General features: G+C 40.6%; 1 protein-coding gene across 2 annotated transcripts in view; it reads right to left on the bottom strand.

Moving 5' to 3' along the window:
* The window catches only part of mtcl2 (microtubule crosslinking factor 2), a 55,028-nt gene extending 34,166 nt beyond the window's left edge, over positions 1-20,862 (bottom strand). For both annotated transcript variants that reach the window (XM_066671076.1, XM_066671077.1), the window contains exons 1-3: positions 19,916-20,862; positions 18,012-18,236; positions 10,359-10,517 (exon numbers count right to left, since the gene is read on the bottom strand). In XM_066671076.1, coding sequence (XP_066527173.1) covers positions 10,359-10,517; positions 18,012-18,236; positions 19,916-20,668 — 1,137 coding nt within the window. In that variant the 5' untranslated portion in view covers positions 20,669-20,862. The remainder of the gene's footprint in view (positions 1-10,358; positions 10,518-18,011; positions 18,237-19,915) is intronic.

Raw genomic sequence — 20,862 nt, 5'->3', positions numbered from 1 at the left:
AAAAGAGCATAAATGCAATTCCACAGAAGAACCTTTGTTTCAGAAAGAAGGAATGTTTTGTTAAAAATAATTTTTATGAGAGAAGAGGAATGTGTGGGTGAAAACACTGTTGAAATGTAAAGACCCTTAACACAATGCTTATTAAATACCAAAGGAAATCCATCCGAAAACATACAGGTCAACCAAGAACCATTTAAGAACCTTTTATACTTAAGGCTGTTCTTAGCAAAACAACGGGCTTCCTAGGGTTGGGATACACAGAGACATATTCACTGTATAATAAAGTGGAGGCTAAAAAACAAATCTGTAATATATATTTTTAATTTGTTAGATTAGCTGTTCAGAATGTCCTGAATATTTTGCCTTAGAATGGTTTAGTGTTGAGAATAGTGTTTACATTTTGACGACATTGGTCTATATGTTGTTGCTAGCACCTGTAGATGGTAACACTTCACAGTATAACATCAAATGGCTAGAAAGGTTAATCTCTCTTTCTTTCTCTCTATCTCTCTCTCTCTCTCTCTCTCTACCCACCCCCTCCCCCGATAGGTCAGTGTGTGGTCCTGCTGTAATAGGATTTTCCTGCTCAGAAGAATGGCTGAGAATGTAATTCCAAACTGATTGAGTGATCAGTCTCACTCTGTGCTCAACACCCTCTATTATCCAGTACAGTAGCCCACAAATGTGTTCATTTTTCAAGGGCTAACTGTGATTAAATAGGCATTTGAGGGCAATTTCCCTCACCTTTTAACGCTTCACTCATCAAACCTTAAAATGGTACTCTAGAGATATATGCTTGAATCCACACATTGCTTTTCAAGTTCTTAATGTGTTTTTAATATTTTAACATATATTTGTTATTGTGAATATTACCCAGGGGCAGCACAGTGGTGCAACAGGTAATGTCACTGCCACGCACAGCTCCAGGGTCTTGGGGAAATTAAACAAGAGCACGAAGACTTTGTATTCTTAAAATGAAGTGAAAAATGTAACTTTATTAAAGTTTTTATAAGATAAAACATAAAGACACAGGCCTTTAGATGCTGTGTATATGTGTATGTTCAAATTGACCTAAGCTAATGCTACATAAGAAGGTGAACAAATACAAGTGAAAATCATAACATAGGTTATAGTAAAAAGATATAACTTCTTGAAATAAATCATTTAATAACTGCAACAGAACTGAAACTGTCTAATCGCCTGAGTATAGATGCAAGGGTGGGGAGTCCTATAAGTCATTCTCACCAACACTTGCTGTGTGTATGTGTGCGTGTGTGTGTTTGTGTGTGTGCATCAAAGTGATGGATCTGCTAGTTCAGACAGATCAGGTCCAGGCAAAGCAGGGTAGAATCCTCAGAGGCCTAATGAGTGAGGACAGGCCTTATATAAGCCCTGACCTATACAGCACCACAGCTGAATCTTACAAAGTACATAAAGCCCTTATTAGAGAGAAAGAGAAAGAGACACTATTGGAGAGTTCTGACGATGGAAGAAGTGGAGCGTACTTTCCACTGCATTTGCACTCCATTTATTAATGTGTGGATTGAGCAGCCAAATCCATTGGCATCACAGTCAATGTAAGTGGGTGCATGTGACTTTCAATAAAAGTGGTCTGTGTATGTGTGTGTGTGCGTTTGTGTGTGTGTGTACATCAGCCACTGGAGAGATAGATCAATGGAGGTCATACTAGCAGAGCATAATTCCTGCCACTTGGCTCAATGGTACTGAAAATGAACAGACCCACATGAATTGAGCCCCTGTCCATTAAAAAAAGCCAGCCTATAGCAGCCAACATGCTCTGGATCGATTGTAAGAAAAGATCTTTGTCAAGAATGTATTCATCTCATTTGCTGTTAAATCTCGCATTTAAAGAGTCTAAAAGTAGCTACTGCAAAAGAGATAAGGCTTTATATAACAACTGCACATTTTATTGAATTCGTGACCAAAAGTTACACCTGTTTGTGGCGATTTTCTGAAATGTAGGGTATATGTAGCTACTCGTCTTTCTCTCAAGGCTTCATACTATATACTGAAAAGGTACTTATCCATATAAAATGTAGTAAGGTCAGGAACTAATGCTGTATAAATATTTCTGGGTCACAAATGACAATACAACTCAACAGCTGATCAACAGCACAGCGGGGCATTTACATTGCTCTGGTTAATGCACAGCACTGGGCAAGAAGACCTTAGGCTCATGTGCAGCTGCTCCAGAGTGTCTCACCCTTTTGGCCCTGCTTTTCTACGAAGTGTGCACAGTTTAAAAACACATGTCAGCAATGGGTAGCAGAAATCACCTGTCAGAAGAGGTGTCTACAAATTCTAATTTCAGTTATTTTCAAAAACGATGCACTCCAAACTAGAGCAACATCACAGTCGAATTATATAGATATAAATAAAAAAAGATATTTTGTTTATAGTGTAGAGACAGGTGCTACAGCAGGGTCATCACAAAGACACTTGAAAACAAAGAAAGATTTGAACACAGTCTTCTCCGTACATTGGTTCAGTCTGAGCAGTCTCCATGGCCGCAGTCATCTGCAGTCTGCGGTTTGCTATTGACATCACTGACTGCAGCTTAGAGACGGGGCAATTAGAGCAATATTAAGGCCAGAAATAGAGCAAGCAGATGCTTTGAATGAGGTACCACGTGAGGTTTGGTGTGTGTGCCTTTTACAAATGACCTGTAAGGATGAGAGTGTTATCACTAGGAAATCTAATAACCCCTGCTCTTAGTGCCACAAGCTCTGAGGCTACAGCTGTTTTTGTGTGTGTGGCCATGTATTACATATTCAGTGCTTAGTGGGAACAATACATCACCCTGATATTAAAAAAAAATTGGAGAGAACATTTAGACGTTCGGATACGAGCGAGAAAGCTTCCCTTTGTGGTTTCTTACTGAGGTTGATGCTCGGGCTGATTTTAAGAGCAAACAGAATATTATTTAGTCAGATATCTGTGGATATCCCCACTACAGCACTAATGGAGTAGGACTGTTGTCAGGACGTGACTGACATTCATGCATCACGTATTTGGGTAATAATATTAATAGATAGCTTGTGCTGAAATGACATATCCTGGATTTACACTTGGGCATTAGGTTACATGGGCAAGCTCAATAATAAGAATAACAATATGATTATGTTTATTACCAGGTTTTATTTCTTTGATGTAGGGGTGAGTAACCATAAGTAACATTACATTTTTTCCTGACACGAGATAATTCATATGATCTGACCTAAGAAGGAACAAACAAAATCATATAGTCTCACAACAAGGACGCAGAGCTTCGTTGGCGTGAAGCACAATTACTCTTACCCTTGAGAAGCAGTCCATAAATGTGAGATATTACGTGAGATATGGCACCTCTTCTGAAATGTGAATGAGTGATTGATTATTTGTTAGACTGAGTTAGTTAGAAGCCAGTTCCATAATATGCTTTGCATCTAACAATATATCAGAAACTATGAACAAAATATGTTTTTTATTGAAAAAAAAAAAAGTTCCCAGCGATTTCAAAAGCTCTGAAATGATCTGATAAATATCACTGCTAGCCCTAGGCTGTTGATTTAAACAGTACTTTTACTGAGTTTGCTTAGGCTTTACTGAATTACAAATGCCATTCTTTCTGCTGCTGTTATTACTGTGAGACATGTAAAAATGGTGTATATTGCAGATTCATACAGGATTACAACCTCAGATCGCATTACCCATTGCGGGTGAAGCTAATCCTGCTTAAATGGTACTTAAGACAGGAATAAAAAACGTGTGCACGCAAGGCTATTTGTATGTGTGCATGTGAGCGCCTGTTTCTTTTAGAAATGGCATCACCAATCAATCACACAGACTTGAGAACTCTTGTCTTTCTTACTTCTTTAGAAGACTTTCTTTTGATCTACAATTGAGAAAGAAAAAGGCTGCTGTGTGCTGGTTTATTCCAAATCATTCACAGCCTGTTGCCACACTGAACCATTTATCCAGAGTGCATTGGAGCTACAACTGACATATACATGTATAATTCACCCATAATCACTTATAAGCACTTACTGTGTGTGTGTGTGTGTGTGTGTGTGTGTGCGCGTTATCCTAAATTCAAACATAGAAAAAAAAATAACAAAGTGGATCCATGTAGGAGCAATTATCACAATTGCAAGGTCTTGGTGCACACATATAAAAGCCCTTAGTGTTGGTCTGCCCTACTAAACACTTCACTCTCAAACCGTCACACACCAACACCCTCCTCTGAAGCACTCAAAACTGAAAACCCAGACAATAATGGCTCCCAGCAGATTTCCAAAATGTGTCCAAGAGGACACACCTCCAAGTCTTTATAAAACCTTCTCACTCGCACCGCTGCATCCCACTGGATCTGGCAACCTGACACTTCAAAACACTGCTCATCCAGGCAGGGCCTCTGCAGGGAGGGGTGAGGTAACAAAGACGGAAGGATAAAAAAACAATAGCCAAGGGTGTGTGTAAGAACAGACAATGTGTAAAGGGCAACACGCAGAAAGACAGACAGAGAGACAGATAAAGAAAGATGTTCTCCTCCTCTAAGACATTCATCATTGTCTGATATTTTTAAAAGATGTGCAAACACTCCAGGCCTCAGATTTTAAGTAACATTTCTTGTATGGACAAAAATGAGTACTGTATAAAATAGAGAAACAGGCTCTGAAAAATCAAGTGTTTGTTGCAAACTCGTAAGTGGCCTATTTTTTTTTTGTTGCATCTTATGATGTATATAGCATACACCAGGTGAATATGCTGTATTTAAATGCTGCTTTAACTTTACCAAAATATTACAGCAGTTATGCATGACCCATTTTGCTGAGTAGCCATTTATGCTACACTGAAAATCTATTTTATTTTATGGATTTAATAAGCCAGTCTTGACAATAACAGATCAAACACAGTTATTTCCACTGCTACTTTGGCTAACAGAAAATATTACAGATGTACTAATATGTTTCATATGTTCATGTAGACCACACAATGTGAACTTCAGCTTAAAAGATAAATGGCTAATAAGCACTGTTATATCTTTTATAAGTTTCTATTTCTCTTTAGATTCATAGCGGCAGTGGAAAACTAAAAGATAAAAGCTAAGCTTCAGATGCTAAGAATGTCTTCGCTGATGGACTACAGTTAGGATAATGGGAAAACGACTTAAACTGAATTATTTTTGCTGAACTGACACTTTAATGAAAATCTTCTCGCTGTGATTTCTGTGTGGTGTGTATGACTGGTGTGTCTGATGTAGCACATTCCCCAACTTTTCATATTTCATGTGTTCTTTACTGGAGCATGAAATTACTTCACTCCCTGAGAGAGGATCATATCTATCTGTATGTGCAAAGAGAGGCTCATCCTGAAGTGTTTGAATGGTCTTTCTTTTATCAGCTCCGGTAAAAAGGCCAATATTCTATAAAGAGACAAACACTGGCATCAACTTAAGGGCACTGTCTGGAAGGGGTTAACTGAAAATAGATGGAGGTAACCCTGACCTGCTTTTGTGTGCATCCCTCTTATTCTCTGTCTCTCTGCTGAAGACAAGTTTTAAGGTGGCCTCTATAGTAAACATGGCTGCACTCCAAACCTCCATTTAATTAATCACAATGACCCACAAAACACAACACAATAGATCCTCTCCTGCAAAGTTGATGGCTTTGAAGCTGCTGCACTCAGAACTGGAGATGACGGAGATCAGACCCTCTCACTTTTGTTGGGGAAATCTAGAGCACAGATCAGACAATGCAGCGACAGAACACCATCCCACACAGCAAACACAGCAATGGACCACAAAGACCTTTAAAAACTGTTTGTGAGTAGTGATGGCGGTTTGGCATTAGAATAAAACAGAAAAGGCTTGGAAATATTTGTGGAATAATTTTGTAAATAGAACAGAGAGCAGTGGCTGATTAGAGGGTGTAACCCAGAGTGTTTTCAGTATAAGGCTTCAGTGTGTATAGGCTTTTATAAGAATACTGTGACTCTTCTCGGTGATGCTGGCCTCAAGACCCAGTTTCTCAAACATCGATTAAGTGTAGGCTTTGACTAACCTGCAGTGCCAATTGTAAAGTATCACTTAAAATCGACAATAGACTGTGTAGATGTTCTGTCTAGACTTAGGCTTACCCTGGGTCTGCTGATACAGCAGCAGTAAGTACTGATGGGAAACTACACACAGTAGCTAAGCAACATGCTATCATGCTATTTTGTTTTTGCAAAAACACCAATAAATTGCTGTCAAAAACAAGTCTTATGTTATATATGAGTAGTTTGAGTTGGAGCCTGGTGTGAGGTGGTCTCTTAGCTTTTAAACTCATCTACAAGTAATTCTCAATTGTAATTGTGTGTGTGTGTGAATTACTGACAGGATATGTAGCCTTGCTAAGCTAATGTTAAATATCAAGCAACCGATCTAAGCATTAGAACCACAAAGATCCACTGGAAGGGATACTCTCCAGGCTCAGAAATTTTACACATACAGTGGAGAAGAAATGCCTAGACTAGAGAGGCCAAGTCATCTAGTGCCTCTTTGGTGTGTCCTGATGGTAAAATCCCAGATTAGGCACTTAAGTGTACGTTTGTGAGTGTTAGAGCAAGTCATTCTGTGTCATGGAACATGAATAAAGATTACGCCCAATGTTTTTTTTTTCTGTGCTTTCCTGCAGCATTGGTTATTCAGTCAGTGTTTCCACAACCATGCTTCAAAGACTACAAGCTTCAGCACAGTGTGACCACTACAGTCTGGTACTTTCCTGCACTTCTTTTTTGGAACTTCCATTCTGCAGTTCCTGGTATTTCCTACTATTTCTAGTGACAACACTTTACTGGAACGTTTGTTTGAGCTCCTTTAAATGTGTTTAGCACCTGTATTACAAGTTGTTAAATAAAGCATACACTTGAGCATTTGACATACATCAGTCTCCATCCAGCTCCAGTGACCCTGTTCTCCCTTTTGTTATTGTTCTACATGTAAAACAAAAATGGCCGTTTCCTGGAGGTTATAAATAAAGATGGAGTCAGCCTGAGCAAGCCGTTTCCTTTTTGCTGAGCTGATTTAATGTGTGAAGTTATTGGCGAGAGAGAGCAAGAGAGAGAGAGAAAGTGAAGTGTTATGAGCTGTTTCATTTGAATAAAGGTCTAGTACACACAAGCAGGACCTGGATGAATACCACCTAGAATAGTAAAGTAGTTCAACAGTGTACACAGAGCTGCCATAATAAATTGTGTTAGTCGTCTCTAATGATTGTAGGCACATCATCATCCAGCATGTCTTTCTAGTTTAGGGATATTAATAGTCCCCCTTTAATTATTGTCCCTGTTCTACAATAACAGATGCTACTGTGAAGGATTTAGGCTAGATGTTGGAGTAATTCTATGTGATAGGCACTGGTTATAGGGGCTTGTGTGTAGCAGATTCAGAGTGTCCCATCCTATTCCCAGTGCTTATCTACAGAGATTATACAAGCTGTTTATGTGCCATTGAATGCCAGGGTGTATAAAATGTCTTTCTTAAAAGTAGCTTAAATCACTCATTAGAACCTGTGTCTGGATACCTTCTGACATATAGTTTATGAAGACTCTACACTTTATCCTTTATCATTCTAACTGTAAGCTAGTCCAGAAGGTATATTTTACATTATTAACTTCTTAAATCACACAATGTATGTTAGCCGCTTAATCATGATGTGCGCTCTATGCATGTAAATATAAGAGAGCACAAGGGAGAGAGAAAGAGGAACAATGAACAGTGCAAAAGTCACCTTCTCCATGATTTATTTGGGAATTCTCATTAATAGTTCATTCTCCTCCCCTTTATCTGAACAACCAGCCCCCTATAGAGAGACCCACCACAGAGACACACCAGTCTCAATTCATCATGCGCATGTACACCTAGCACATCCCCCATTCTGTTACCATTCCCAGACAAATCACCCCTGAAGCTTTGCAACAACTGGATGATCGATGTGTATGAAATGAAGAAGTGAGTGAGAACAGAGGGGAGAGAAAGAGAAAAAAGGAAGTGAGGGAAACATTCAGGGCTTTATTTACAAAAAGGAAACCTTTTACTCCAGCATTGTATTGTCTGCAAATATAGAGAAAAAGCACTGTGTGTGTTTGTATGTGGGTCACTGATGTAACTGTATCTACCTGGTTGTCTGCAAGATATATAATATTAAATTCACAATCTGAAATACTGCAATTCTCACATCAAAAACTTGTTAACCCATATTTTTAACAATGTTACTTTTAGACGTCAATGTAATAAAATGGAGAGTTGGTGTAGTGGATCTTGGGCATGAATATCATGCTTAAGGCAAGACTCCAAATACTAAATACTAGCTTAACTCTATAACATCATTAAAATTGTAAATGATAAGAGCATCTGCTGAATGCCATTAATATAAATAAGAAAAATGGATGAGGCTGATGTACACTAATAAATTCTGCCTCAGTCACATATTATTCTGTGAGTGTGTGTGTTAATGTGACTGCTGAGCACAATATTTGTTATCAAAAACAGGAAGTAAGGTAGAGGAGTTATGTCTCATCACCATGTGATATTCCATAACTCCTATGGTTCATTCATGCGTTTGTTTAATATTTCATCATACTCTGACAGAAAAGCCAGGCTTTTGCTTTTACTTGTTGCAACTTGCATTAAAATGTTCCTTGGTTTTTTGTTAGAAAACATAATGTACAGAGCAAGTAAAAAAGGAAATTTATCTCTCTGTTCTAGCTGATTATTCACATTTCTGCTACTAAACAACTACTAAAAAAAATCAATAATTCAATAACCTCTAAGTAATACACACACACACACACACACACACACACACACACACATATATATATATATATATATATATATATATATATAAACAATTCCAGGTTATGTACATCGCAGGAAATGTATTCCAATAAAACCCATAGACTGGTCATGTGACATATTGTTGGTTTTGTTTATAGACATTTACTCATGCAATATTTCTTTTAGAATTAAGAGTATTAATAAGGAGATATCTGAATAAATACCTTTAGCCAACACTTGGCACTGAGCATGGAGATCTTAGCAGAGCAGGCAATTAAATTTCATGTTCTTTTTTGGAAATTACAAAAGCTATGTGCAGACTGGGCGCATCTTTGAAGCTGAATCTATAGTTATAAATGGTGTCTACAAATGTTTGTATATACAGTGTATTTATATGCCAATTAATCAATGGATAAAATTTCTTGATTGCGACAGGGCTGACAACTGCTAATTGTTAATGTAGACTAAATATGATAGATGTCAGCCCAAATCCACAGACACACACACAGCCTACAAAAAAATCCAGACCAGCAGAATAGTTACACTAATACATATATCTCTTCCTTAACACCTCACAGGAAGAAAGTCAAACATTAAAGTCAATTTATGTGTCTGCCTTTAAAGATGTTATTTGTATTTCCCTCTTGTGGCATTTACACTGGAAAAGTTAACAGCTCATCACCAGACAAAAACCCACTGCAGCCATATGACCAAGCCGTTGGATAAGCCCCTTGCTAAAACACTGCCAAATCAACCACACTGAGAACAAAGCTCACTAAAGAATGTAAAATGACCCAAATCTAAAATGTTTATTGAACCACATATATATTTAAGTTCAGTTTAGAGGCTCTGTGTCAGCTGAGTGCAAAGCAAGAATGTTTTCCATTTCCTTTTATGGACTCTTTCAGCTCTTATGGGCCAGATATGCATATCATCATGCATGCCAACTCCTACTCCCATAATAATAATGACAATGCACAGTGAAATCACCCATGCTAATCCATGTACACCTCATTCATAGGCAACTTTAAACTAAAGCATAACTTGGGTCATTAGCTATTCTTGACCTCATTTTCCTCACCTTTATGTTATTTTCAGAAAAAAGGTTTGCATTGAAGTGTAGAGGGCACTGTGTGTATATTGTTTTTTGTCCTAGACTCCTCAACAGTCAGGCCAATCCATGAGCCAGATATTTATTACCACCTGCTTAATGTGTTGCTGGTCCTGCCAAAATATTTCTGACCCTACAGGGGCACTGTGGTATTGAACACCTTTGAGGAATACCAATACCCTGAAACAGTCTACTTACACGTTAGATAGCTGGAATGTGCCAAAATCATATCCGCATGAATTCCTAGACCCAAAGTTTGCCAGCAGAATGCTGCCCAGAGCCTCACACTCCCTCCACCAACAGCATATTCAGCATATTAGGTGGCTGGACATAATGTTTAGAAAAACAGCTAGCACAACATCCATTCATTTAATGGTTACATTTTCTTAGAGCAATAGCATGGTTTGAATTTGTGCTGACACCTACCTCTCGGCTCTTTTCCAACTCAGCCTGAAGGACCTGCTTGGCCACCTCAAGGTCCTGCAGCTTCATCTGCAGTTCCTCGTTCTCCTGCTCTAGACGGCTCCTCTTCTTCTCCACTGCCTCCAGCTCACCGTGTAGACGGATAGACACATCTTTGGCCACCTGGAAGGGAGAGATGATGTGTAGGTTACAAACAAGGGAGGCTGTAGGTTTTATTCCGATAGTCGTTATTCATTACTTTAAAACTGTTGCTTATAATCACAGCATTTAAAATAAAACCTATACAGAAAAAGACCATTATTTTGGATGTGTTCAGTTACATTCCTTTTAAAACATCAACAAACCATATTTTCTAATGAACAGATACTATATTATCTGTCTGTAACTGTTTATTCAGTTCAGGGTTGCGGTGAGTCCAGTGTCTACCCGAAATCACGGGGCACAAGGCTGGAACACACCCTGGAGGGGGCGCCCTTCACAGGGTGACATTCAATCACACCTACGGAAACTTTTAATGGACCATTGGAGGAAACCAGAGCACCAAGAGGAAACCCACACAGACACTGGGAAAACACACCAAACTCCTCACCGACATTCACCGACTGTAATTCTTCCTGTAAATAACCAAGTAACTAATTGTAAAAGAGTGTAATGCAAATGATATTTTATTTACCAACAGGACTATATTCATATATTCATGCTGATATTTTTCCTGTACTGTAGGATCATAGTGCTACACTGCCCTTGGTTGAACGGTGCTAAGGAGGCATGTCGCACAAGGGCCGTTTATGAGTTTATAATTCATGTCTCCCTCAGGGTGCACAGAGCTCATTAAAAGCTTTTCATCATTTAAATGCTAAATGCCGTGCTAAAATTTTAGGAGGGCTCTTATCGGTGTTATGCAAACAGAGGAACCAAGGTACACACCTGCTGCCCACACACACACACACACACACACACACACACACACACACACACACACACAAAAAAAAACATGATTTCTTATGAATAACACACCAAGCCCTGGAGTGTTGAAATGAGCTAAAATGACCTAATTATACACCTTTCCCATTACCAGCCTTATATTCATCATCTACTTGATCAAAAACACCAGGTACTCTATTACTTCATTATAGAATGAAGCTTTTCATTTTCCGTATGGTTTTATTTATTAACTGATTGATTTTTGAACTGAGGCTCACCACAAACATTACACTTTGGCCCAAAATAAAAAAGCAATGGCGCGTGGCAAAAGATGTGGTCTTGTCCTTTACTTCTCATCTGCAATAGAGTGTATATTCAATATATTCGTGGTGGTGACTTGGGAGGAGACGATGAGCAGGAACAGAGTGGTCATTTGTGAGCGCAACTAAAAGAGAAGTACTCCTTTCTTTTTTTACCCACAATCCTCCCTCTCTGTGAATCAGTGCCAGGGGGCAGCTGGGTACCCACAATACCCCTCTGTGGCCATACCACGCTCTAATTCATATCAGATCCCTTCTTGAATGTCTCCATGCATCTCTTTTGCTTTCCCCTTTTATATTTCCATTCTATTCCGCTCCATCCCTCCTTCCATTTGTTCCCATTATTGTGGTGAAGAATAAACCTTCTCTCTGTTAATGTCACTCTCTTTCTCTTATCTCTCTATTATCAATTTTATCAGGCCTGTGCTCTTGCTGCCTCATTTTCTTTCTCTCTCTTTCAACACTCAACACAGATAGAAGTAGAGCTACCCATGCCAGTACTAATCAATGTGCCCATTCATTACACAGGCGTTTGGAGTATATCCCTAACTGATGTGGTGCTGTTTTACAATGAATGTGTGCTTGCATCATCAAACAAGTGCCTTCTATTAAGGTCTTTCTGTAAGTAGGTGTTCTGACATAAATCATTAACATTTTCTTCTCTGCCTCACCCACCTGCTTCTGTATGTCAAGAATAAACCAATGGCAGTGTCAAACATGTCCACATTTACACATTACACCAAAATACTAACCCAAATGCAGTTGGTGTCTGGTGCCTGAGTGACATTTCTTTAGACTGTGATCCATTAAAATGGACAAAAGTAAATAACAACTCTGTCAATGCAAACCAATATATCTGAAATTCTATAACTCAACAGTGTTTAAAGTAAGCACTTTTGTTTGTAGGCATGTCTTTTTTTTTTTACAATGTACAATTTGGTGGCCACAGGCGTCCAACTTGTCCCACAGCTTGTAAAAGCTTCTAAGCCCACCATGCTCAATACCAAGTGTGTATTACATTGTCATGATGCGTTAGGTATTTGACGTTGTCTGAAGCCCAGCTGTGAAACCTCCCACCAAACATTCACTCCCACTAAAACATTCACAACCCCCACAGCTCACATTCCACACCCCCTACTGCAGTCAGACCTAATCTGCTGTGTCTGTATGTCATATTAACTACAATAGGAATCAAAGAAAACAATTAGCCCCTCAAGAGACGCTTTTATGTATGTGTGTGGGTGTGTTTGTTGCTCCTCCTTGATCCTCCTTGTCAGTATTGCCCCAGCTGCCCACTCGCCAAACAGACGTTTTTAACGACTTCCCCACTGATCCTATCTGTTGAGGTCTGTATGAGTAGAGCCCTCACACTCTCACTCACTGAACACAGCCCAAACCAGCTTAGCAAAGCTCAGATGCCCTTCAGTTAACACTGGCTTATTCTACTTATCCATTTAATAAGGGCATTTGGAGGTCACTTAAGGGAATATATATTTTTATAAAAATCCATGGTCTATATCTTAGTTTGGAAACTGTTGACTTCCCTGCATTTTTGGCCCATATACATTTCAGTATACGTTAAAATGGACATCCCCTTTTCCAAAAATATTGGAAGGTCTTAATTAAATGTCTGTGATATGCCTTGGTCATAATACCACATGGATGAAGCAACACAGAACATTTCTTACTCTGTCTAAACAGCCATGTTCAGAATGAGCTGAGAATGAGCCTCTGATTACGTTCTCTGTGTTTGTTTTGCTCAGTTAACTTTGTCTTTTAAAACACTGACATCAGTGTAAATTTGCTGTACTGAAAATGTTTCTGAATCGACATACACTGCATCAAATCTAATCAAGTCAAATGAACGCTTACACATTTAGAAGCTGTCATGCACAAACTGATTAAGTTTAAGATCACCTTCCAGCTCTTATGTGTTACGCATGCCATCAGAACTGTTTAAAAACACATCTAAAATAATTGTATTATTATAATTAATATTAAAATGACGTACTCCTCCTGAATTGTACGTCATTTATTATTTCTTAAGCCTCACTAAGGTTTACAATTACAACGTGTCGGCCCACATTCTACAACTGTTTACTTTCACTTGAGAATTAAGCTTACAGCTGCTTTTTTTTGTAACGTTGGCTTTAAAACCAATTAAAGCATGCTTTGAGATATCTGAGACATGTGGGGTCTGTTCTTTAGTAGTCGGGTTCCCAAGGCCACGTGGTCTCTTAATGCCTGTCACAGAGGCTGGTTCTAGGCCTGAAGCAGTTCTTTGTCCTGCAGCCTTCTGGATGTTTTGGGCTGACTCTGACAAGTGAATGTAGCACATGGGCAATTATGCATGCAACTCTCATCACCGTGTGTGGAATGTTGAAGGAAAAGGGGGGGAGGGAGGTACTTTTCCTGGAATTGTCAGAGCTGACTTGCCTAGGACGATAGCCTCATTACAGTTTCTCAGTTTCTCTTCGTTTCATTCCCCTTTACTCCCCCAACTTCGCCCTTTATCTCCAGGATGCTGCAGCTCAGCTGTTATCTGTACACACAGAGGCCACACTGACCAAACAACACGCCTCCTCCTTAATCCAAGCCTGGCCCTTTTCTCCCTCTCTCTGTGCATCAGGTCTGCTCTTCAGCTGTTGCTATCCAGGAACACATGGGTACAGCAATGGAGTAATGGAGTGTAAGATAAGTCTAGAGCAGGGCGGCTTATTGTGGACCAAATTAAAGCTGTCACGGTCACTTGATTAAACTCAGTTACTTTGTCAATTAGGAAGGAATGGTGTAAGAAATAGAGCTTTATGTTCACTTTGTTTGACAGACTGTTTTTGTACTTACGTTTGGAACATACCTTAGGTTGTCTAACTTCAAAGACTGTGCATTTGCATTATATTTACACAAAACCTTCTCCACAGGCATTAAAACAGCTAAGACATGATTTGAGTTCAAACTGTGACAATTACATTGTTTACATTTACATCTCCAGAATCAGAATTCAGAAGTAAATACCACCTAATCTGCACTAAAGCTGCTCAAATATAAGACTGAACTCTCATAAACACAGACAAACCTGATTGTAGATCAGTTTTCCAATTAATGGCTGCTTAGAAAATACCAGCTCAGATATTGTCTGAAATGGCTGTGTGCTGCAGTAAATTCCTCGTATCCTAAACCACACTGAGTGGTCTGTGGCTTTAATGGAGACCCGGATGCTCAAATTCTAAACTAAAAAAAGAAATTCTAGTATTCAAATGTGAATGTGAAAAAAAATCTGTATATTATTTGATTGCTCATATAATCAGCAATAATTACACCTAACAATCCCATGTTGTAACCACATTGTTACCCATTGAGATTTGAATGTACCAACACACAGCTTAGGCCTTGATATGACAAGATTACAGAGTGGCATCCATTTAGTAATAATGCCTTGATGCATCCAAAATTGCCCAAAAACTCAAAGGCTTCTGGGGTTCCTCTAGAAGCTAAAAGGAGATAACACAAAATTTGACAAGTGAGCTAATGGCCATATAGCAAACTGTGCTGTGATAACAATTGACAAGAAATACATTATTTAGCCCAAGTTTACCTCCACAGGATATCCTCAATAATGCAGTATAGCCAAATTAAAAGACATACAGTCTCTCTCTCTCTCTCTCACACACACGCACACACATAGTTTCTCTCCCAGGGCCCAGATGTTGTTCTCATCAGTTTGAGAAATGAGGTTGGAGCGACAGAGGGCAGGAAATGGTGCTGGGATTTCACTAACGTCCGAATCTCTCATCACCCCTCTCCACTGGACTCCCTCATGACCAAGATATCATGACATCATCTCCTCCTCCAAGCTTGGCTTGAGGAAGATGTGGGAAATGCCCAGAAAGGTTGAGTCAAAGGCAAATAAAATGTTAGTGTTACACTGGCCCCGAGCAAGACTCTGACTGTCCCATGAATGGTGTCCATTCATATGGAACGTACCAAACAGCAACGGCTGAGTGGGGGGGGGGGGGTGCTATTCATTAACAGCTGGTTATGCAGTGGTCCAATGAGACTCAAAACAGTGAAATCCACAGCCAGCATGTTACTGCAGTCAAAATGTTCAAAATTTTACCAAGTGTTTCACACACTCTTTGTGTGAAACACCAACTGAAAACGTCATTCAGTTCAGTCTAGGAAAATGCCCAAGGATCTATTTAGCTCTGTTCTGCTTTGTTAATCTAAATGTAAAGACCTTAAACACCATTCTTCCTTCAAGTATTCCTGGCACAGGATCACAAAAGCGTGCGTTTGTTTTCCCCAGCGATGGTCCTACAGCATCTGATCCTAGCTGAAAGCACCAGTGCTGCACAGGGCAGTGTAATTTGACCTAGCTTTGGCTGGTAGCACATCAGACAATTGGCCCAGTGTTAGGAGACTCCTGCTAGCAGTTAAAGAATCCAACATACACAGGGAGTGTGTTTTCCTTCAAGCCCTTTTATTTAAATCTCCCCTTTTCCTGTTTTCGAGTCTCCTCTGATTGGCTCTCCCAGTCTCCAACCTCTGCCAGCTGCTATTTCATTGGTCAGGCAAGATTTAAACTAAATTCATACTCAAGCTCATTTGTTTAGGAAAGACGTAGGAACACTTGGACTTGGACGTCACCCCATCTTGGCTTTGCAGTCGAAAGTGAAATTCTCCTTTCAGTTGTCGGTGTAACTCTACAATCCTTGGCTGTTTGGACTAGAATAGTAGCAGCAGGACACAGCTTAAGGGAATGACATCATTGCTGTAGTTTCCCTTGCTGTCAGACTTGAGAAAGGAAGTATTGTCCTTCATGGCCCAGAGACAGAGGTCTATACACCTCCCCATTAAAAAAAAAACATGGCCAGAAATGCAGGCTCTTAAAAGCTTTGTAAGAAAAACTCCTGCTGGTTAGATCGAGGGTAAATTGTGGGCCAGGACATGGAACAAAACATAAGTTAATGATCTGTGACACTTTGTTTTGAGGAGAGTTAAACAGCTCTCATAGTTTCCTTCAAAGAAGATGCTGTGCAGGAGATTTAGTGAGAATGTTCTTCTCATTACTAGAGAATGATGTGGGCACATGTTATTCACTAGGGTTGCAACATGACATACTCTCAGATTTGATATGGATTGATTTGAAGGTTAAATGGAGTATGTACACAATGTGACAGTGAACCAACTTCACTGTGTAGCTAAAGAGAGTAGTCAGCTATTTTAGATAACAGGTATTATATCTAAAGGACTATTCACACAGTAAGATTTTTTTTCACACACAAAAAATTTTTTGTCATGTAGTGGAACATTCACACCAAGCCAGACGTGTTTTTTGTCTCAACACGCTGACATCTCAGGAGGATGCTGGAAGAGGAATAAGAAATGGATTCAATGAGCAGAAGTGATGATGAATTATTGTTGTACTTTAAGCACTGCAACAAAACGACACACACACTGAAGGCGTTTGGGGCTCTGATTCTGCTTAATACTCCTCTAATTTAAAAGATTATAATTTCTGCATTTTAGTAGTCAGCGTGTTGATTGTTCTTTAAGCTTTTGTGCTCTGCTACGAACAAGACAAACTGTTCAGCTGCTTCCTGCTCATTTGTTTGGTCTGTAACCATAACAAAGGCACTCTGATTGGTCGGTCTGATTTAAACACATCCATAAAACACAGAATATATAACAGGTTCTAATTCCAAATCTGACACAGTGTTGCAGTCTGTTAGTTTTGGACTAGGTGTGAAAACACTGTTAATTTTCGTGTGTTCGTTTTCAAAACTTGACGTGCATTTTGTTCATCCATAAAAATCTGACTCAGTATGAATAGGTCTTAAAGAACTTAAAGAATCATACTCTGAATCTTAGATAATAAACCACTGGGGTAAATTGTGTATTATTAGATTTTCTGCTGACCCAATCCATTAAAAATGTGTTTCAATCCCTGCCATACAAGTCATAGACAGAATAAGTCATAACAATTCCAGCATCTTGAAGTAATTTCTTAAAAATATCCAGTTATTCAGCATAAGACACTCACCCTCCTGCCCCCAACAATATGAAAACATCAGATGACACTAACACATAAGTCTACATTCAGTATCAATATTGAAATTCACTGTGCAAATATTTGTACACACAAACATTAGTCTCAGCCTCAGACTTCAACCACATCTAGACGGACATCAAAGCTGCCAATAAGGTATCAGTATTTTCATTGGCTGTCTATACATCTGTATGTATGACCTTCACATGTAGCAGGTTTTATTCATATGAAACCAGAGCCTTTTGAAGCAAGGAATAAAGTCACTAGAATAAAGAAGCTTGTCGTGCAATGCACCTGACTCTCTGGCGTCTTTATGCAGACAATCATGAGTGCTCAGACACACTTTCTGACCCGCTGTCTCACCTTGACATCCTGCTCCAGGGTGCGGATGAGCTCTCCATCTACCTGGCCAGTCTGGGCCACACGTAGACTGCGCCTCTCTGCCTTGCGGAGCCGGTACTGCAGGATGCGGCAGGTCTTGTTGGCCTGATCCAGCTGCTGCCGGAGTTCTTGCAGCTGGTAGACGTCCTCCTCCATGTACATGTCCCTCATCTCCAGCATCTCAGAGCGCAGCTCTTCCACTTCATCCTGTTGCACACAAAATCAGGCAGATGGGTTTACATCTGGTGCAATATAAGTTGATCCAGGTTCCCTTGGCTAGCTTTATAGTGATCCAACTGATCTCAGGTTAAAGGTGGGCAGTGAGTAGAGATGGCACATTGGCATCAGTGGGTATCAGTATCAGGCTGATCTGAGGATGATGAACCTAAGTCAATCCTATAACAAATCTGACCTAAAACAGCACACAATCACGTTGTACAATGTCATTTGGTACATTGTCTTTTAGATTATTATAATAATTTAACAGCTGTAAGTGAAAATGGCCCCTTTTATAGTATTTGAAGAGATAAAATCAGGTCACATCCATAATAAATATTACGTTAATGATATTGGTATCAAACAAGAAAATGACAGACATAGTCTACAGGTCTAAGATTAGTTCTAGCAATTCCAAGGCATTCTTTGCTACGGGTCTTACATTACCATAAGCAAAGGGTAGGGCAGCTTTACTTTCAAATCCAGCTGATCCTGAAGCACTGCCGTAGTAATAAGTCCTCTAAAGTATTTATAAGTGTGAGTGAGTGGTGTAGTAAACACGAGGCCATTCATTGGCTGTGGAGATGCGGTGGGCACGTGAACCCACCGATTGGCTCGTGAGACGCGGTGGGCTACCCGAGCGGTCACACAAGTTCTTCACTATGTAGGTCACTCACTGCAGCGCGTGTCACGTGCTCGACGCGCGCATAAACAGAGGAGTGAAAGGTGGGCCCAAACTGCAACATCTGCAGCAGCTGTACGACACAGAGAAACAGCTGTATGCTAAAAGAGCGTGTCAAAAAATAAATAAACAAATAGAAGGTACGGGTAGAAGGTAAACACAGGTTTGAATACAGGCTACTTAAGTGTTTGTTTGCGGGGAAACGGAACAACATGCGTTAATTAGCCCGTAAACATTTAATGATGCATTAGTAGACCTCATTCCAAATGAAACTCCGCTGGGATTAATGGGACTAGACCATCTTCGATTTGGACAACCAGCACAAATGCAACCAAGCAAATAGTGAATCTGACCGTGTTTTTGTGTTTATGGCTACTGTACGTATTTCCGATCATACTGTGTGCGTAAACGCCTGGCCTCTCGCCTCCTTTCTGCACTAACAGGCTACTCAGTTTTATCCAAATATGATTTTGCATGGTTGAGAGTCCGAAAGTAATCTAGCTACCATCTAGACTACAATTCACCATGCAAACGGTGCTCCAGACTGACTATAGGGCTGTAACAAAGCCTCACCAATACCAACCCAAGGCAATCATGTTAGATATATGAATGTCTACAGGGAATACCTGCTAGACTCCATTAATCTCGGTGATTATTTATCGTCAACCGTTCAGTGCATTTAATATTTTCAGTACAATCTGCATTAGCCTAAGCTTGCTTAACGAGGCAAAAAATAAACAAACTTTTTTTAAAAATCTCAAATAAACACTTGGATTGATGAGTACTTGGAAATATTGGCTCATTCGGTGTATTTGTGTTAAAAAAATAGCTAGTTAATTTGCTTGTTACTGTATGAAGAGATATTTAACTGTTGAACTGAACCGTTTTTTACCCTGTGGTGAACCTATTTGTTTATTTAGCGTAACGGTCGCTGCGCGTGCATGTTCATCTATTTAGCCTAAGGGCAGTTCCTGAGGAAGTCACTCGCCTTCAGGTAGTCGTTCTCCGACCGCAACTCCTCTATCTCCCGGAGATATTCTTCGTGGGCTCCGTCTGTGAGCTCCTCGGTGAGGTCTGAAAAGGCGAGTGAGGTGCTGGCGGCTACGCGGCTATCCAGCGAGGTGAGCGAGCGCTCTTCCACAGGCGAAGCGCTCCTCTCGCCGGCCTCAGCTCCCGAGTACGACCGCTCCCCTCCGCCGAAGTTGGGCCGAAGCTCTGCGGCCGCTCCTCCGCGGCTGCTCGTCTCTGTGTCGCTGCTGGCTCGCTGCTCTTCCGAGGCGCAGTCCGACAGCTCGGAGCTGCTGTCAGTGGCCGAGAGTTTGCCCGGAGCACAGCCAGAGTCCCGGCTCAGCTCGTCCGAGGCAGCACTGGCGTCAGACGTCTTTCTCCTGGATCTTGTAGCCGCTAAGGCGATGGCGGGCTGCCCGCTTCTCGTCGCCCCTTTGCCCTTCTCTGGTTTTGACTCCCTTCCGCCACCAGGACTTCGCCTCGACACGCGGGGAGCGATGAGGTTGCAGCCGGGTTTAACGCTGAGCGTCGCAGTGCCGAGTCCTCCGCGGATTTTTGCCACAGACCATCCGCCGGGCACCTCCCGGGGTCTGGCGGGAGACGGAGCGCGATGCAGCTTCTTCTTCTCGCCGGCGGGAGGCTGCACGCCGTCGGCTTCCATCGTGCTCCTCTTCCCCTTGGGCGAGGACGCGCAGTGGGAGGGAGAGCCGGGCTCAGCCTTTGTCTTGGTCATTCATTCCGCGGTACAGGCACTGTTCAAGAAGAAATCAACACCCCGCGATACCCAGGGCGACGTTGCGAGTTTTAAAAGTGTTACTAACCAAACCCTAACCAACCAAAGCAACAGTGAGCTAAACACACTCCAGAGTCCACCCTGTGTTTTAATCCTCGGCGAACACGCGTCTGCTGTTTGTCCAGTTCGTTCCC

Source organism: Hoplias malabaricus, chromosome 5 (assembly GCF_029633855.1).
Source record: "Hoplias malabaricus isolate fHopMal1 chromosome 5, fHopMal1.hap1, whole genome shotgun sequence".
NCBI classification, from domain to species: domain Eukaryota; kingdom Metazoa; phylum Chordata; class Actinopteri; order Characiformes; family Erythrinidae; genus Hoplias; species Hoplias malabaricus.
This window is presented reverse-complemented; position numbering and strand designations above follow the sequence as displayed.